Raw genomic sequence first — 18,534 nt, 5'->3', positions numbered from 1 at the left:
CCCCTCCGTGCCTTGGGAGCAGGCCATTGCTAGTCCCCGAGCTGGGAAGCCGCTCAGGCCCGGCCTCTCCGGTCAGATCCCGGCTAGTCCTTACTCCCCCACATCTGCCCCTGGGAGGAAGTGTGGAAGATGCAGAAAGGAAGCGAGGCGTCTCGTGTCTCCATCCGCCTGCACCTGTTTGCACACTCAGCCTGAGGAAGCACTGACAGGGCCCACCTCTGAGCCGGGAATGACCGCGCGAGGCTCTCGGGCCGCTCTGCAGCTGACGTGGTGGGGAGGGGCCCCACTCCCGGCGCACGCCGCCTTCGGAGGCCGCAGCGGGTGGTTGGAAAGGCTGCCCCGGGTGGCGCTGGGGTTTTGGTCACGGTACAGCTCGGTCCCGGCCACCCCCGCGCACACCGTTCAGTACACCACTTCGTAGACGGTGGCTTTCTTGTCGCCAGAGCCCGTGACGATGAACTTGTCGTTGATCGAGATGTCGCAGCTTAGCACCGACGAGGACTCTTTGGACTGAGAGGGGGTGGAGGTTAGGAGAGGGAACTTGCCCTGGGTGGCCTCGATAGTGGGATAACGGGGGGGGGGGCTGAGAGAGCAGGGCCAGGGAGACCAGTGGCAAAAGACTGGCCAAGGCCTTGTTCTGAGGTGAGTTAAAATCGAAGCACAACTTTCTCTCAGCACTCCCCGATCTCCGCCTGGCAGGGAAGGCTGACGCTAAGGGTCATTAAAACCAAGGGAAAAGCCTCCCACTGATTTAACTGATGCTCTGTGTCCATCAGGAATTAATTCAGGACACGCCCATTCTGCATCGTGCAGGAGGTCAGACTAGGGTCCAGTCTGGCTCTGGAATCTATGATCCTGGCTTTGGGGCAGCTACTGATGGGCTGGGCAGTTGCTCCCACTCTATGCATTGCCGGGGGCAAGGGATTTAAACAGAACGGGCCTCCCGGCAGAGTACCCCTTCCTCACCTGGAAGATGCTGGCTCCGTAGGGCGTCCTCCAGGCGTTCAGCAGGTTGTCCTTCCCTGTGCTCACGAACCATTTACCTGCAGCGGGAGAGTCCAATGGGTCAGCGGGGGGCTGTCCCGTGCCTGGTCGAGAGATTCAGCAAAAGGGGAGACGCTGCCCATAGGGGTGGGGGATTCCAACAGCATCCCACAAGCAGCCACCTGCCCTGGGAGCAGAGGACGATGCACCGGGAGCATCCAAAGCACAGCCCGGGCTGGATAAACTTTCAGCCTGCCTGTAAACATGGATTCCCATCCACGCAGCCTTCCAAGCTCCATTCCATGTTCCGGGGCTGGCCACTTCACGCTCAGATGAGATGTGTGCGCCATTAGCAACTCCAGCCCACAACCGAGGTTGGGTTCCCATTGTGCCGGAGCTGCACAGACACGTAGGGAAACTGCCCCTGCCCCAAAGAGCTAATCAGCTCCATGGACCTCGGGTGGGAGGGGAAACTGAGGCACGGAGCGAGGCAGTAACTGACCCAAGGGCACCCAGCAGGACAGCGGCAGAGCCAGGAACAGACGCCTTTTCCCGAGTCCCCGCCACTGCTCTGCCCACTAGGCCACGCAACCCCTCGGCCGGCCCGAGCCTGCCTCTGCACTTGCCCACACTCCTACCGCAGGAGGCGAATTTGAGGGAGAGGACGCAGCTCTCGTGGAGGTGGAGCTGGTATTTCTCCGGCTTGGCCACGTGCAGGATCTCCACGTTGCTGCTCTCCATGCCGACGGCCAGCCACTCCCCCGAGGGACAGTAACCCAGCGAGAAGATCTGGGGAGAAGGCAGAGTCAGGCCCCAGGAAACGGGTCCCTGCCCGGCTGGCTCTCTGGGGGAGGGGAGAGCGCAGCGCCTCCCCCCGCACCCGCTCAGGCTCTGCGGCGCCCCATCGCCCACCTACCTGGGAGCTGAAATCGTGCTGCTGCAGTTGGCGCCCCTCCCGCAGGTCCCAGCACCGCACCGTGTTATCCAGCCCCCCCGTCCACAGCTTGGTGCCATAGTTGGAGATATCGATGCAGCTGGCGCCGTCCGTGTGGCCCTGGAACTGCCTGGAGGGGAGAGCGCGGCCGTCAGGCACCGTCACCTGCTGCAGGTTCGGGTCCTGTGGCCAGGGGGCAGGCAGCACCTCCCCTCTCCAGCGCTAGCCAGCCGCACCGCATTGCATCCTGGGAAGGGATGCCCAGCAGGTGAGTGGCAGGCACTCACCTGACCAGAGTCTGGTTCTGCAGGTCCCACACCAGCAGCCCAGGCACCCCTAAGTCTGACCGTCGCCAACCAGCAACGAGAGGCAAAGGTCATCTAGCTGATCCCAGCAGCATGCTGTACAGGGAAGGCCCTGCGAGATACATGTGTGTGTGTGGGGGGGCTCACCTGACCATCGTCTGGTTCTGCAGGTCCCACACCACGATGTTGCCGTCGCTGCAGCAGGAGAAGCAGACCTTGGCGTCGGGGCTGATGGCCAGGGCGTAGCAGGCGGGCGCCGAGGAGGTCAGCTCCGCCTTGATGCGGGGGGTGGGCGCGGCCAGGTCCCAGATGGACAAGGTGCTGGCCTCCCCCCCCACGATGAGGCTGCGCCCGTCCGGGAGGAGCTTGCAAGAGCGGATGTAGTTGTCGCGGTTCTGGGGAAGGGAGAGGGAGGAGCAGCCTTAAAGCCAGTCACTGCGGAGTGGGGGGTCCCTGATCCAGCGCCCCTTAAGGGTCAGTGGAAAGTCTCCCCTGATTTCAGCAGGCTTTGGGTCAGACCCCCGAGGCCAGCTGCAGGCCTGCAGCCTCTCAGTGCCACCTGTCCTGCAGGGAGGGGGCGCCAGTGCCAGGGACTCAGTGGAGGTCAATGGAATTCACCCTGCAGGGCTCAGCCGCCCGCTCTAAAGCACTCCGGGCCACGAAGCAATTTCTACCTTACTCCAAAGCAGCCCAGTTCCCCACCTCTGCTTCCCCCCCAACCTGACCCAGTGTCCTGCCCATTGCCAAGAGTCTAGGGCCCTTGGCAAAGCAGCCCAGGGTCTGGTCTCAGCATCAAGCCATTGACAACAAGCTGTTATGCTTTGCCTAGTGGCCCCACGGTGGTAGGTGCTGCGCGCACACACACACACACACACACACACACACACACACACACACCCACCCACCCTCTGGCCCCAAGGGTTTACAATTGGAACACAGGCAATTAAATGACTTGCCCGAGCTCAGACAGGGAGTCAGTGGCAGAGCCGGGAATTAAACCCGGATCTCCTGAAGCCCCGGCCAACGCCTTACGCACAAGCCCATTCGTTGTCCCGCGTGCCTGAGAGTGTCAGTGCCCAGTTACAGAGACTGGCCTGTTTTACCCTCCATCCCATTGGCGGTCAGGGCTTCTGAGGCCTGGGGGAGACAGAGAGCGCCCCACGCAGGCTCTTAACAGCAGTGCAAAGCGCAGGGAGCTCTCAGCACATACCACGGTCAGCCAAACCTGCCCAGCCCCCCTCTAACACGCCCAGCACCGCAGCATCCGGCCGGCGCTGAAGTGACCCCAAGCTGCTGCTGCTTCAGTCCCAGACCCGCCGCTCTTGGGACACTTTGCCGCCGGCCCGTGGGCTTGGGGCTTAAGGAAATTTCACTGGGATTAGGCATTTCAGATACAGGCATTTGAGGCCACCAGCTTCCACGCTAGGCCGTGCTCCCCCCCGCCCCGGCCTGCGGCCTCCGCACAGGGCGTTAGGAGCCGAAATACCTTGGAGTTCTTCCCGATCGCCCCTCCCCAGCAGCCCTACCTTCCAAAGTAGCCTGTGGCTCTCCTTGCCCTGGCCTGGCTGGCAGGCTGGCGTACACCCCTGCGCTTGCTGGCGCGGTCATGGCATTGCACATGGAGGCCTCGGAAGCAGAAAATCCCCAGTGTGTGTGTGTGTGGGGGGGGGGTGGCACGAGGGACAAAAACTGGTCAGAGATGGGAGGAGAGCAAGTGCCCCTCCCCTTCCTCCCCCAGTGCTGCAGCCATGAGCCGTCCTGCCACGCTCCACAGCACCTTCCAGTCATGGCAGGAGCGCTGGAGTCTCTGGCCCCGGGGGGCAGCTCAAATATTAATTGCTCTTCCTTTTGATGAGGGTTTTCTAGCGAAGGAGCAATTCCAGTGCCCGCCGATGCTCCCGACGCGCTGGGGAAGCGGGCCTGGAACGGCCCCAGCCGTCGCACACAGAGATCATTTCCCACCACCACCTGGGAAAGGTTCCTTTGCCGGCTCGACAGGGGAAACTGAGGCAGGGCTTCACACACACACACAGAGCCCAGCCCACGGTGGGCACACAGCAGCAAAGCCAGAACTACAACTTGGGGATCCTGAGTCCAAACTCTATGGTCCAGTCTACCAGCCAAGAGGGGCCTTGGAGAAGGTGCCACTCCAACAAACTAAGTGACAATCTCCAGTGTGTATCGACCTGGTGCCTTCGGCTGCTGCGGCATATAGGGCCAGATCCTCAGCGATTTCCCCCAGCCAGGGATCTGGCCCTCAAGGGTAGCAAGGAATTGTGTTGGAGCCAACGGAAGCTCTTTTGTCCCCATGCCCTTTCCCCTTACCAGGCAGTCCAGCTGCGCCACGGGCGTCTTGGTCCCAGGCTGCCCCACGTCCCACACCTTCACGCAGCCCTTGCCCCCCGTGTAGACGTGCTGGGTGGAGTTGCTGATGGTGACGGCGCAGACCACCTCGCCGTGGGTCAGGGTGTGGAGCTGGCGGGCGTGCCGGGGGATGCCAGTGCCGATGAGGGCGTCGGGAGGGAAGGGGACCGGCTGCATCTGCCCGTCGGCGCTCACGTGGAAGGAGTAGGCGCTGGAGGAGGGGGAGAGGCAGGTAAGTGCTGGCAGGCCTTAAAGGGACGCAGCCCTCCTGGGCATTACGCTCCGCGTCTGGGCTTCTGTCACCCCTTTTGTCCCGGAGCTTCCGGCTGGCTGTGCTGGGGATTTCCCCTGCCAGGGAGGGCGGGGGTCACACGCTAGATAAGGAGGGGCCTCTCCAGGCAGGGAGGTACCCAGCCCCATTACTGTGGTAGCTGAGCCCCTCCCAGCCTGTATTGGTCCTGACAGCCCCACCCCCCAAGAGGCAGGGCCGTAAACCCCAGCGCCCAGATGGGGAAACTGAGTCACAGAACAATGACGCGACTCAGTCAGGGGCAGAGCAGGGAATTGAACCCAGGGCTCCAGAGTCTTACAGCAGAGCCCTAACCACTGGGCCATCCTTCCTCCCGGCTGCAGCCTGGCCTTGGCCTGTTTATTACCGGCTTCACGCAGGAGCTCCTGTGTGGAATTCTGCCGTGGGCCGGTGGGTGCCTGGCTCGGTGACCTGCATCCCACCACCTCCCCCTGGGGTGTTTCCATGATTCCTCCCTGCCCCCCAGCACAGATTTGGCTGCACTTACGGTTTCCCACCGGGGATGGCCGGCAGAGAGGAGGAGACGGTGGAAGCCCTCAGGTGAGGGTGAGACTCAAAAGCCACCTGCAAAGCAAAGGGAACCTGGTCCACAAAGCGGTGTGGTGGGAAGGGGCCGCAGGAGTTGGGCCTACAGACAAGCAGTATCCGGCCACCCTGCACTAAGACTGGCTTAGAACAACCTCTCTGGCTATCTCTGCAGCCTGTTTCCTCCAAGAATATACGGGAGGGGGCAGCGGCCGACACCAGGGGCCACAATCCTCATGGCTGAGACCTGCTCCTGCTGACGATGGCAGCAAAACTCTGATGGGACCAGGGCTTGGTGTGTTCCAATGGGGGAAGATCTTCAAAGAGCCAACACACACCCTCTGGGAGCCGGGCACCTAATTGGAAAGGTGCCCAGTGCCGGCTGGGGGAGGTGCTAGGGTGTACACACACACACACACCCCCTCTGGGAGCCGGGCACCTAATTGGAAAGGTGCCCAGTGCCGGCTGGGGGAGGTGCTAGGGTGTACACACACACACACACCCCCTCTGGGAGCCGGGCACCTAATTGGAAAGGTGCCCAGTGCCGGCTGGGGGAGGTGCTAGGGTGTGAGAGGGCGGGGAAAATGTGTGTATTGGGGCACTAGGGAGTGGGGGTTGCTGGGCAGTAGTGGTGGGGCTGTGGGCAGGGGGGCGCTGGGCAGGGGTGGTGGTGCGCTGTGCATTTGTGCGGGGGTTGGAGGGGTGCTGGCCACAGTGGATCCAGGGGGGCTCTGGCCACTGGGAGTCGGGGGGAGGTGTTGGGTGAGGGGGCCGTGTGGCATGGCATGGGCCTGCCCCTGAGGGCAAGGGGCACGCTGGCAGCACAGGGCCGGGTGGGCCACTATGTGTCTGGCAACTGCCGGTTTGTAAATAGTGCCCTCGCGCTGGGCAGAGCAGGGCTGCCCAGCCATGTCCCGCCCCATTGCCCCTGCCCGGCCCCTCGCTTTGGGGACAGACCTCCTCGTGCCATGCTCCATTGCCTCCTGTTTGGCCACAAAAGGTTAATCCGGCCCTGAAGGTGCCCCACTGTATTTGGCTGGCCCATGCCCTACACTGAGCTGCCCCCTGTTGAGGTCACCACTGCTACTCTCTATCCCCCGCACACACATGGGATTTTGTGGTGGCGGGGGAGCAGGGCCTTTGCAGGAGGCGGCGGGAGCTGAACTGGCCTCTGCCCCGGCCTGTCCGCGACTCACCAGAGGGGACCGTCCGTACATCACCGTCCCGCTGACTTGCGGAGAGAGGTGGATGCTCACGTAGGTGCTGGGGGCAGCGAGCTCGCCGTTGATGGTGGCGTGGGGCACCATCCCGAATGAAGACGCGTAGGTGCTGGGCACGCTCAGGGGGCTGCGCAGAGCTGGGGGTTCGAGAGAAGAGACGCAGCCACTGAGCAGCACCCCTGGGTGCTGGTTACCTGCATTATGGCAGCGTAACGCCCCAGGGTGGCTCACGGCCAGCGGGGATTGAACCTGGGACCAGTGGATCTAACTGTCTGAGTGCCAAGAGCCAGCTCTGCTAGCCGAGGCTGGAAGCCAGGAACTTGTGAGTAGTTAATATTTGTACCACAGTAGCACCATGAAGCCTCAGCTGAGATCAGATCAGCTGCTGCCTCAAGGCAGACAAAGGGGAAACTGAGGCACAAAGAGGCGACGGGACTTCCCCTGGGTGACCTTGGGCATCAGCGGCAGAGCCAGGAATAGAACCCAGGTCTCCTAAGTCCCAAGCCAGTGGCCCTAGTCATGCTGCCTTTCAAACCCTTGATGCAGAGGCTCTGAAATCCCTTTAAACTGGGCTCGTACTGAATGAAGCTAAATCAACGCAAGTGAGTTCTAAGCTGATCCTGGTGCATTTATCTCAGAAGTTCTCCTGGTTTATCAAGATCCATTTCCATCCCCTCATCGGAGTCATTTTCTAGCACAGAAAAGGGCTTCATTTCTCAAATTCTTGCTCTATTTCCACTTCGAAAACTGCCAGTCTTGATCAAACCTTCCCCCCCCCCCCACTACCCAGCTTTCAGCCGGGATGCATTTCTATTAGCCGAAAGCCCCATGACGCTCTACGGCTCCTCTCACGGGAGGATTGCAAAGCGCTCTCCAAACACCAGTTCACAGCAACCCCTCTGACGTCAGTAATGCTCCTGGTTTACAGATGGGGAAACTGAGGCACCAAGCGGCAAAGTAACTTGCCCAGCATCCCCCAGAGAGGCAGAGCTGGTCCAAGGCACCTCTGCAGGCCTGTGCCTTTAACATTGAGGCACACCCCTAAGGGCTTTCAAGTGATCCCCACTTATACAGCTAGATCTTCAGGGCAGGGACCACGTCTCTTGCTGTCTGTGGAGCACCCAGCACCACGGGGCCCTGATCTCAGTCGGGGCCTCTAGGCGTGACTGTGAAACAAACCACAAACAACAGTGCAGGGCCAATCCTGCACCGCTTACTCAAGGGAGTAATACCTCAACGGTGCGGCTTCTTCTGGCTACCGGCCAACCTATCTCCAAAGGGATATTGCAGACCTGGGGGGGGCCCAGAGCCACCAATGATGGAGGACCTGGAAAAACTCTCCTAGGAAGAGAGACTGAACGGACTGGGAGCATCACCTGCGAGAGGAGACGAACAGGGGGCAGAGGATAGAGTCTCGAAAATACTGAATGGTCCAGAGAAGGGAGATCGGGAGCTTCTGTCCTGTCTCCTAGCACAAGACCAAGAGTGTCCAGTGTAAGATCTTGCTTGTTTTCCGTCTGCTTCCGTCTCTCTTTCCTGGTTCCTAAAATCACAATGTAGCCACAGCGGCTCAGTCTAGCCACCTAGTACGTTCCGAGGAACTCTGACGGGGTTTCACTCGGGCAGCTAGCCCGAGCCGCTCCGGCTACCTTGTTATTTTAGGCACTCGCTCAAGCAGAGCTAGCACATGTACATCGAACCCAGGCCGGGACTGACACCTTTCAGCTGCAGTGTAGGGTACACACACACCCAGCACCCACAGAAAAATCCAGCATTGGGCCCTGGTCTCTGGGAGTGGCCAGTATCTGATGCGTCAGAAGGAGATGAAAACTCTCCAAAGGCATCTGGGCTACAGAGCAATATGCACCTTGGTGGGGAGGAAAATACATTAGGATCAACTAATTGTGTCAAAATAACCCACGGCCCCCAATACCAGGGACCCTTTGTAACTAGGCACCGTGTAGACACATCGAAAGAGACGAAAAGCCGACGATCTCTTTTGCACAGATGGAGTATTGAGGCACAGAGAGAGTAAAGCCTAGATCCTCAAAAGGTATTTAGACACCTGAATCAATGGGAGTTAGGTACCTTTGAGGATCTGGGCCTAAATGACTGGCTCAGGGCCACCCAGGGAGTCTGTGGCAGAGCCGGGAACTGAATCCAGATCTCCTGAGTCCCTGTCCAGTCAGCGCCGTACCCACAAGATCATCCTTCCTCTGCCAGTTCCTTCCTGACCCCTTCAGCCAATGTCTTGAAGCATGCGCTTTGATCACCCTTGTTTTCACACCAATAGCCAGAAATATTATGAGTCAGAAACAATGCAGAACCCTTTCCAAAAGCCAGACACAGTATTCGTCACTCTGAATTCCTGCAGCAGTGAGTTCCACAGGTTGACACAAACCATACTATGGACCCACACCTGAGAAGCAAGGAGGGCCTTGTATTGCACAGCAGGCTCTCAGCACCTTGACGCATTGGACCTGTTGGTGTAATTGACCCACACGCCATATTACCACAGCAGAAGCGCTTCCATAAAATTGGCTGTGATATGAGTGGAAATCCACCACTGACCCAGAGCCCTGTGGTAACTGCATCAGCTGCCATGCACCCCTGCACACACACATGCTGTGTTACAAGGCCAGGCAGTTTCTCAGAAGGATGCAGATGCCTTAGAGAGACTCACTGATGGTGTCCGTGGCAGGCGGCTTAGAGGAGAGTTGCCGGAGATGGGAGGCCGAGCTTGGCCCGGGGCCGGGCGTTAGGGAGTCCCGTGGAGGAGAGGAGCTGGAGGACTTGGAGGTGGGAGTGTTGGCTGAGACTTCGTTCTGCAATGGAAAGGAGATGTTGCCCTGCCCTGCTCTAGAGCCTTCCAGCCAAGGCCCCCCAGAGCACTACCTGTCCAGTCATGAAACCTCACACACCCCAATGGGGAAACTGAGGCACAGGACAGCGACGTAATTTACCCAAAGTCACAGAGAGATTCCATGGCTGGGTTTGGTATAGAACCTAGGAGTCCTGGCTCCCAGCCCCTCTTGCTGCTTCAACCACTGGGACTGGACCCCACCCCTTTCCAGAGCTGGGAAGACAGCACAGGAGTCGTGACTTGCAGCCCCCTGCTCTGACCCCCTAGAGAACACCCCCTTCCAGTTAATACTTGCACAGAGAGTCTGCAGCCCCCGCCCCAGGACTGTGTGCACCAGCCCCTTTGCAGGATCCGGCCCATCGACCAGCCGTCCCACCCTGCCCGCTGTTTCACTGAAGGGGTGTCCAATAAACCCTGGTGCATTTTTGCTCTCCTTGGGATTCTGTGGAGACCGGTAGAAATCCAAGCGGAGCCCGCAAATCTCACATCACTTAGGGCATTTCGCCTGCTCTAATCAGATTGTCCCGGGGAGAAACGCCAGCAACCCTAATGAAGGCTCCCAAACCCCTGCAGCCGACAGATTGCTCCCAATGAATCTGGTAAGTGCCTCGCGCTCCTCCACTCGATGGCTGGGCTGGGAATGACAGCGCAATCAATACCCTCCCTCCCGCTGATGTTTCAATCTGAGAATCAGGTTGATGCTGGGCAAATCGATAGATTGCACAGCGCGCGGAGGAGCCCAGGGGAATTCTGCAGGCAGCCGGATGGAAAATACCTGCAAAGCCAGGCTCCAGTTACCAGCGTATTAATCTCCCTTCCAAAGGCACTCGCCCCTTGCCAGGCAGCGCGGGAGACCCGCTAGCGATAGCGGTGATTCGTTATTAATTAATTAATCAGCACGCCAAGGATCTCCAAGCGCCTGATGCACACTCATTAATTAGGGCCTCCTCATGCTCCCACGGCGCGTTAGACACGCTGCACAGATGGGATGAGGCAAGGCCCGGGGCGGGGAACTGACTGGCCCAAGGCGTCCTGGCTCCCAGAGCCCACCCTGCTGCAACCACTAGGCAAGGCTGCCTGCTGATAGCACAGCAAAGCCCACACACTGCCTGCGCCCCAAACCGTTCTGTCTCGCTCGGCTGCGGTTAACCCTTAGAGCGCCGGAGAACCTCCAGGGGACACAGACTCTGGGTTTGATCCAGCGTAGTGTGGCCTGGAGGGTTAACCCTTTGGGGACCAGGTTGTTTCCTAGGCTTCCGGCTGGCCCTCAGTGCTGGAGAAGATGGGAGAGATCCTGGCAGAAGAGGATTGTTAGGAGGAGTAACCCCTGGTCTGTTGTGCCCCCCCCAGCTCCCACTGCCACCTCTCCACCTGGCACAATCCCTCTTACCCCATTGCCAGTCTATGACCCCTCCAGGGCTTGGAATCAGCAGTGGGGGACGTGGGTTGCATCAGGATTGGAGGCAGTGCAATGCAATTCTTCCCCTCTGGAGGTGTCTGGTGTCTGGCAGGGATGAGGGAGCCAGGGGAAGAGGTGGGGTGGGCAGGGAGCAATAGGATGGCAGGGAGAGGGAGTGGCGAGAAGCTCTCTCTCGTTAAGTGCTTGAGGGGTTAAGGACCAGACGGGAAGCCCAAGCAATTGCGTGTGATGGGGGAAGGAGCATGGGAGGGGATTGCGGGGGGCAGCATCCCCTTTCCCCAATCCAGAGCTCCAGCAGGGGCAGCCCCCGGTGCGTCCTCCAGGCTGGACTGCCTGCGACATGCCCTCTAAGCAGGGACAGAGAATCCCAGATCCACTCCCCTCCCCTCCCCATGTGCTGCAGCAGGGAGAGACACCCTGGGGCAGTGCCCTGGGATACAGAGGTAGGTGCCGACATCCCCACCCCCACCCCAATCCCACGGCCTCTCTCCAGCTTGCCAGCCCATCTCTTTACCAGGCTCTGGTCCTTCAGTTTGAGGGGTGTTGTGCTCCGGCTGGAGGCCAGGGAGGCTGGGCTTTCGGGCATGTCCCTGCGGGCGGGCGGGAGCTTCGTGCTGGGTGCATGGGCAGGGCTGCTGGGCTCAGAGGGCGGGTCCTGCAGTGGGGAAGAGAAAAGCAGACAGCCTTCAGACCCTGGTGCACTGGGGTTAATCCGCTGAGCCGAATGGAGACGCTCCAGAGTCACACAGGTGGTGGAGCAGGATCCAGACCTGCTTTTGCAGATGTAGCCTAGGAGGATATGAGAAAATTGCCTCTACTTTTGAATGCACTGGGAATTTTGCAAGCCATATTAATTCTCTCTCTCTCTCTCTTTTAATGCTTTGGGTGGTTTCCAATTGGCTGCAACAGGCAGCTGGGTAGCGACTGGGAAGAACTGGGGGACACCCGCCGATTTGCTACAATATAATAAACCGGACAGACAAAACGACTGTTTGCAAATCAGTCGAGTCTCCACTCAGGGACAGACGCCTCCAGCTTGCCAACCCATGGACCTGGCTGACCAGGGAGATTTTTTCTTTTAAAATAACAGCTCTGGGGTTCTTTCTATTTGCCTTTCCGAGGTCACACTTCCCAGCTTCTCTCCACAGTCAGGAAGGCTAGAAACGGACTTGTTTTTTTTAAAAAGAAAACTGAGATTCTGATACAGTCACGTGACTTCCAGAACTGGGGCTTCCCAAAAAACACCAAATATCACGAGACTTGTGATAAAACCACCAGAGGTGGCAACTCTGTCTAACAGAATCACCTTCGGTTACCATCTTAGACCTGGTCTATACACAGATTTCAGACCAGTATCATTATTCCGGTTTGGGGAGAGACGTTTCCAGATATGGTTTTATCAGTACAGCTGCTAGAGGTGCCTTACCCCAGCATAATTCATTCCCCTTTCTGCGCAGCTTTTACCGTCGCACGGAGAGGTTGCAGCTGTAGCTAAAGTAATATGAATTGTGTGTCTAGACAAGGCCTTAAGAGATCTAATTAAAAACTTCTCACTCACCTCATCCACTACTAGGTTATAATCACTCTTGTCCCCGTCGCTGTCCTGCCGAGGGGAGAAACAGAGCCAGGAACAATTAAAACAGCAAAATACCGACACAGGACAGATCTTCGAGGCAGTGCTGCCTAGTGGCTCAAGCACTGGATTGTGACTCAGAAGACCTGAGGTCTATTCCTAGCTCTGCCACTGGCCTGCTGGATGGGAGAGTTACGTCACCTCTTTGTGCCTCAGTTTGCCCATCTGGAAAATGGGCAGAATGATACTGATGTCCTTTGTAAAGTGTTTTAAACTAACGGCTGGAAAACCCTAAGGATTATTATCATCTCTCCACTCTGTTGGCTTGTCTCCCTGACCCAAAGCCCAAGGAAGTGACTTCAATGGGCTTTGGATCAGACCCCACACAAGCAAAGGCTCCGTCAGACAGAGCAGAGACCCAGAAACTCCTCAGATTTAAGGGCTCCCCATGGAATTCTTTTTTAAGGTATTTTCTCAAATATTTTTCTGCAGCACTTTAAAGCTAGTAAGCAATGTTGAAAGGTCCCTTTAAGTTAAAAAGCTTCTTCAGAGTCGCCATTTCCTATCTCCATAGGGTCCGGACCGAATTTTCTTTTTTAAAGTCATCATCATCATCCCCCAGATTTCGCCCCCAAATCTCCTGCAGAATCTGGAAGAAAAATCCCACAGCATCCGGGCAACATTAAAAACAACAGGCTGGGCGGGTGTAGAATTGTTAGTAGTATTGGAACAGAGCCTAACGCTCTCAACTGAGATCAGGGCTCCAATGCGCTAGGTGCTGTACATACAACTAAGGAGAGACAGCAAGATTGCAGTCTAACTAGACATGAGAGAAAAAGGTCAGAGGGGGAAACTGAGGCACAGGGAAGGGATGTGACTTATTCAAGTTCACCCAGCAGGTCAGTGGCAGAGCTGGGAAAAGAATGCTGGTCTGCTGAGTCCCAATCCAGTGAACACGCCACCTACCTACATGACCCCTAATGAGAGAGGCTGGAGCAGACCCCCTCTGGGGTTCTGTTCTGGACACCGCCCAAGGCCCCCTGCCTTGCCTCCAAAGGCTCGATAAGGGACAAGAGCTCCCCCAGGGTGCAGGTCACCCCAGCAGAGAATCTGGCTCATTGACTTAAATGGCGTTGAAGCCAATTTACACCCTGAAAGCAAGATCAGCATCAGGCCCACTCCGTTCCTGCCCCAGATTCTTCTGGAGCAACTCCCAGTGAGGGACCCAGCTGCTCGTCCCCAAGGTCACCCAGCAGAGCCAGGAATAGAACTCAGGTCCCCTGAGTCCCAGCCCAGTGCATTATCCACTGAACCATGCGACCTTTCTACATGAGGCCCTAGTGGGGAAGTCTGCTGATGACTGCCAGGCTGAAAAGCCCCCCCCCCCCACCAGGGGTTCTCAGATAACCCTTTGGGGGTTCAGGGAGGGTAGCCCCCCGGCCTGGTGCAGTGGAACATTGGTCTGCTGGAGTTTGCTACGGAATCATAGAACTGCAGGGCTGGAAGGGACCTCGAGTGGTCATCAAGTCCAGCCCCTGCACTGAACCAGGGCCGAGTAAACCTAAGACCATCCCGGACAGGGGTTTGTCTAACCCGTTCTTCCGAACAGCCCCAGAGGAGCGGGATCTGCCTTTTACATCACTGCATGGCAAACCCAGACCTTGCCCTCTGCCAGCTCCAGAACCGCCCCCCCTCCCTCTGCAGCAATACCCGGCCCATCCTCCCAGGGGCAGGGATCCGGGTGTCGCCCACCATGCTCCCTGGCTGCACTCACGTAATGTCCCGGCAGGTCCTTCTCCTCCCGTTTCCGCTTGAGCCCTGTGCCGCCCGGCCGCTCCTCGCCCTGCAGGCTCTCCGGAGGGGAGGCAGAAATGCTCTGCACAGGGGAAGCGAGAGGAGACCAGAGTTAATGCACAGCGAGGGCGGAGAGTCCCAGAAGCTGCCAAGCCATTTCCCACAGCTTCCTCCCCGGAGGCCAAGGGGACTGGAGCTCGGCACGCAGCTGCCAGCTTTGCGGCTGGCCATCAGCCTGTGTGGCCTCGCTCTTTTCGGGGTGGGGAATTAACGTCATGGGCCTCTGGGCTCTGGCATCTGAACCCCTTCAAAGGCCAGGGTGGAGACTTGGGGTCTCGTAAATGCTGCCGCTCACCCGATCTCCCTCGCTAGTCGGGGGGGCGGGGGGGGTCGCTTGGCACCAGACCCCCATCGTATCCGCTCTCTTGGCAGCAGGATGTAAAGGGGAGGTCAACTCATGCCCTCAGCTCCCCCCGCCCTCCAGTTGCCTTTCTAGCACCCTGGGACCCTGCCCCTACCTGGACGCACCCACAAACTCTCAGATTGGCACTGTGCAAAATCACACCCCAAATGTTAAAAGGCAGAGGCAGGTTCTAGCCCAGTGGTTAGAGCAGCCAGCGAGTATTAGGAATGGAATCCCGGAGTCCTGTCTCTGGGGAGGGAGTGGGGTCAAGCGGGTTAGAGCAGGGGGTACTAGGAGACAGGACTCCGCGGGGCTACTCTTGGTTCAGGGAGGGGGAATTTTGTCTAAGGGTCAAGCGTGGATCAGGGAGTCACGACTCCTGGGTTCTGCTGCCCACTCCAGGAGGGAGTGAAGTGGAGCAGTTAGGACAGCAGGAACTGGGAGCCAGGACTCCTGGGTTCTCGATCACCGACTCACTCAGGCAAACTGCTTCTCTGCACCTCAGTTTCCCCATCTGCACAATCAGGATAATGCTCCTTACTTGCCTCCCAAGGAGGGGGGAAAAGACCAGGAGGCTTAATTCACTGAATGTTTATAAAACACTTAAAGATCTCCCTGAAAAGGCACCAAACAGCTGCTGAGTTTTGTCAATTTCACGTTCTGCCCTTAGCTCCCATGGCCAAGAATCCTCCAGCGCTGGCCGGGAGCCCATGCAACAGTCCAGATTGAGATCTGCCAGCTCCCCACACGCCTTCCTTAAAAAACAAACAAACATCTCTCCTCTCCTGGGCTCAGCCACCTTTGGGCACGAACATTGTTCAGCTGCCAGCATGTCCCTTCTTCAGTAAACCATTCCACAGCTGGGCTGGCAGGATTTTTGTGCTTGCACTGAAGGAAGAGGGAGAAATAAAAAAATCCACCCAGCCCAACAAGGCCGCATGCCTTTCCCCAGTCAGGCACCGCCAGTGCATCTGGATGGGGGGGGGGGGTGTCAGTTCAAGGAGAGAGACCAGTCGCTGGGAGCTGGCACATGCAAACAGATCTGTGTGCGGCAGGTGGGCCTCGTAAATGACCTATTTAAATAAGCATTTTCCAGAAGGAAAGGGGGGGCAGCTGGGAGCAGAAGAGCCGCCCCCCCATCCCCCCACCACTGGAGGAAGCGCTGTGGTCTCTTTGCAGACCAGCCCTAACAGAGATGTTTGTATACTGGCTAAATTAAAACAACAGTCGAATAACAGCGGCCTCCCTTAGTCCCTGGACTTGAAAGAAGTTTTGCCCCTTTGGGAGATAATGAGGCATGACAGGAATGGAAAATCCCCATCAGCAGTCTCCTGTTTACTCTGCACGTCCCCGCCTTAACCCCTTCACCGCTGGAACAAGGGAGGTGGGGTATGAAGATGAGTTAGTACGTCCCTTTCCCCCTTCCCCATTGGCACCGGCCTGGTGTAGGTTTGATTGTAACAAAACCTGCGTGGGTGTCTTAAATCCCTTTATCCCCCGCTACCGTGCTCTCCTCTCCCCCCCACCCCCACGCACCTGCTTTGGCCAAATTCTGATCCCGGTGGAACTGGCGTATAATCCGGAGTGACACTGGATTGACACTGGTGTTACAGGGGATCTAATCTACCTGATTAGGTTGAGAGGATACAGGGGTTTCAAAGTGGGCACTGATGTCCGGGTGCTTGGGCTTTGGGGTGCTCCCCCAGAGACATCCTGGGGCCTGATGTGCCAGGCTGCTGGGCACTCGCAGTTCCCAACAAGTTGTAGGTGCCCAGGATCTATGAAAATAAGGCCCCAGGGCACCTAGATCTGAAAACAAAATCAGTGGCCAGGCTGGAAAGTTTTGGCCTAAGATTGGTCATTTCCCCACCCCCCGCTCCTCTCCATGAACTGGCATTTGTTTGGAGCAAAGATCTCCCACTAGTAAACTCAGAGTGGACCAGAGGAAGCGACCTGTTCGCCCCGCAGACAGTTAATGCATGGGACTCCCTGCTGTAGGAGAACGCAAACCGCTTCCAAGGATTAGTCACTTGTCTGGCCTCTCCAGTGACAACGTGCCAAGATGAAAAGGACAAAGGGCCATCAATCCTCAGGCTTCAGGGCACAAGCAGATCCGTGGCTGTGGTCAGGCAGAATTTCCCCCAGTCCACCCCACTTACGTACTGCAGTAATGCCTGGGAGCCCCAATCAGGGCCCAGAACCCCAAGGGGCAAGGTGCTGTATGAACACACAGCGTACGTGCCCCCAAGGGCGTACGCCTTCCTCTAAGGATCTGGAATCGACCCCTTTTGGATCAATCCACCTGCTGTGGCACGGTAGCCACGGTTCTTTCTTCCCGTGCCGCACGCTGGCTGTCTAGCACATCACTTGTCCAGCCCACGCCATTGCTCATCCTCAGAGGAATTACGAGACCATCCTTCATGGTGGATCGATGCAAATGACTGGCCATCTTGAGGGGCACAGCGAGATCTTTAACCCTTCCTTGCCCTGCCTCCACCGTTCGCTACAGACCAGAAAGGCTGAACCACAAAGCAATTTAACACCAAGGCACCGCCAGTCCCTGCCGGTGCCAGCTCCCTCTGCCCTGAAGCATTCCCTAGCCTCCTATTCCACCAGGACAAATGCCTGAGTAGCATGAATCTGGGATACATCTGAATAGGGTCTTTTTGGCCCTACTGGGGAGATCAGAACACACCTCCTCTTCCCCCTCCTCCCACCAGGTTCCTGTCAAGTCACCTGGATTTCACAGGTGGACACAGCTCAGGTGAGAGACCAGTTCTCTGGGCTGTCGCTCAGAGCCCACACAAAGGGAGAGAGAGATCTAAAGGCAGGAGGAGTGGTTCAAGCCTAGAACTGGGGGCTCGAGACACGCAGGTCCTATTCCTGGCCCTGGCTAGATCTTGGGCAATTCACTTCCCTGCCCCATGCCTCAGTTTCCCTCCCCGTGACCCTTGGCTGGCTAGAGCTAGGGATGCGTTAAGTGGGGGTTTGAGGTCACCCCTACCCTGGCGCATCCCCGGGCTTGGCCCAGCCTGCTCACGCAGGTGACCGCGGTATACTGGCAGGCAAGGCGGGAATACAGCAGCGCGGGGATCGGGAGGCACAGCACGCGCAGATGATCGCTGCCAGAGCAGGGCAGAACAGCTCTCTCCTCGGCAAGGACGTAAGAGGCTATTTTGGGACGAGCTCGACCTTTAGACACTCGCCGTAGCGAGCGGGCAAATGGGCCAAGTCAGGCTGAGCACCTCCATCATTAAACTGCCCCCCCACGCCCCTGAACAGGCGCCCACCTGTCCAAGCGAGGGGGTTATTTTATCCCCCAGCAAGGAACCCCTTTATCTGGCACATTCCCAGCTCAGACTTGATCACTGATCCCCCCCCAACACTGCTGAGAGCTCCTCACAGATTTCATCGGGATCCGTTACCCTTCGCTTCCCATCCTGAGCTGCCGTGTGGCATTGCTGGAGCGCTGTTAAATGGCCACCACGTTCCACCCCAGAGGTGGCTGCATTTTAGTGGTGGGTGAATGGGTTTCCTGTGTGCTTTTTGTAGTGCTTTTAAGTAGGGTGAAGAGGACCGTAGGAGATGCCCCAGATAACACTTTCTGATGTCAGGAACAATAGGAATATGCCTGTTTCCTATGGGGCTGGCTCGAGCGAACTATACAGCTGTGGGGGAGGGGAGCCTCCCCCCAGTTCCCAGAAACCCCCTCAGCGGACACAAGGGTGTAATGGATGCACCCCGTTTTACACACTGCAGGCACCCGGCCATGTTTATTACTGTGTGTACTTGACAGTCACTGCAGCTTTGAATTATGAGCTTCAAGTGTGTGTGTGTGT

At 57.8% G+C, this 18,534-nt stretch overlaps 1 protein-coding gene across 3 annotated transcripts in view; it reads right to left on the bottom strand.

Moving 5' to 3' along the window:
• Window positions 1-402: 402 nt before the first annotated feature.
• The window catches only part of TLE2 (TLE family member 2, transcriptional corepressor), a 34,282-nt gene continuing 16,150 nt past the window's right edge, over window positions 403-18,534 (bottom strand). For all 3 annotated transcript variants that reach the window (XM_065422259.1, XM_065422258.1, XM_065422260.1), the window contains 12 exons: window positions 14,273-14,374; window positions 12,484-12,528; window positions 11,440-11,580; window positions 9,326-9,467; window positions 6,619-6,779; window positions 5,385-5,461; window positions 4,549-4,798; window positions 2,371-2,618; window positions 1,901-2,048; window positions 1,623-1,773; window positions 967-1,043; window positions 403-510 (listed from right to left, as the gene is read on the bottom strand). In XM_065422259.1, the coding sequence (XP_065278331.1) occupies window positions 403-510; window positions 967-1,043; window positions 1,623-1,773; window positions 1,901-2,048; window positions 2,371-2,618; window positions 4,549-4,798; window positions 5,385-5,461; window positions 6,619-6,779; window positions 9,326-9,467; window positions 11,440-11,580; window positions 12,484-12,528; window positions 14,273-14,374 (1,650 nt within the window). The remainder of the gene's footprint in view (window positions 511-966; window positions 1,044-1,622; window positions 1,774-1,900; window positions 2,049-2,370; window positions 2,619-4,548; window positions 4,799-5,384; window positions 5,462-6,618; window positions 6,780-9,325; window positions 9,468-11,439; window positions 11,581-12,483; window positions 12,529-14,272; window positions 14,375-18,534) is intronic.

This window comes from Emys orbicularis, chromosome 24 (assembly GCF_028017835.1).
Source record: "Emys orbicularis isolate rEmyOrb1 chromosome 24, rEmyOrb1.hap1, whole genome shotgun sequence".
NCBI lineage: Eukaryota > Metazoa > Chordata > Testudines > Emydidae > Emys > Emys orbicularis.
Note: the sequence above shows the minus strand (reverse complement) of the source record. Positions and strands in the feature narration are given on the sequence as shown.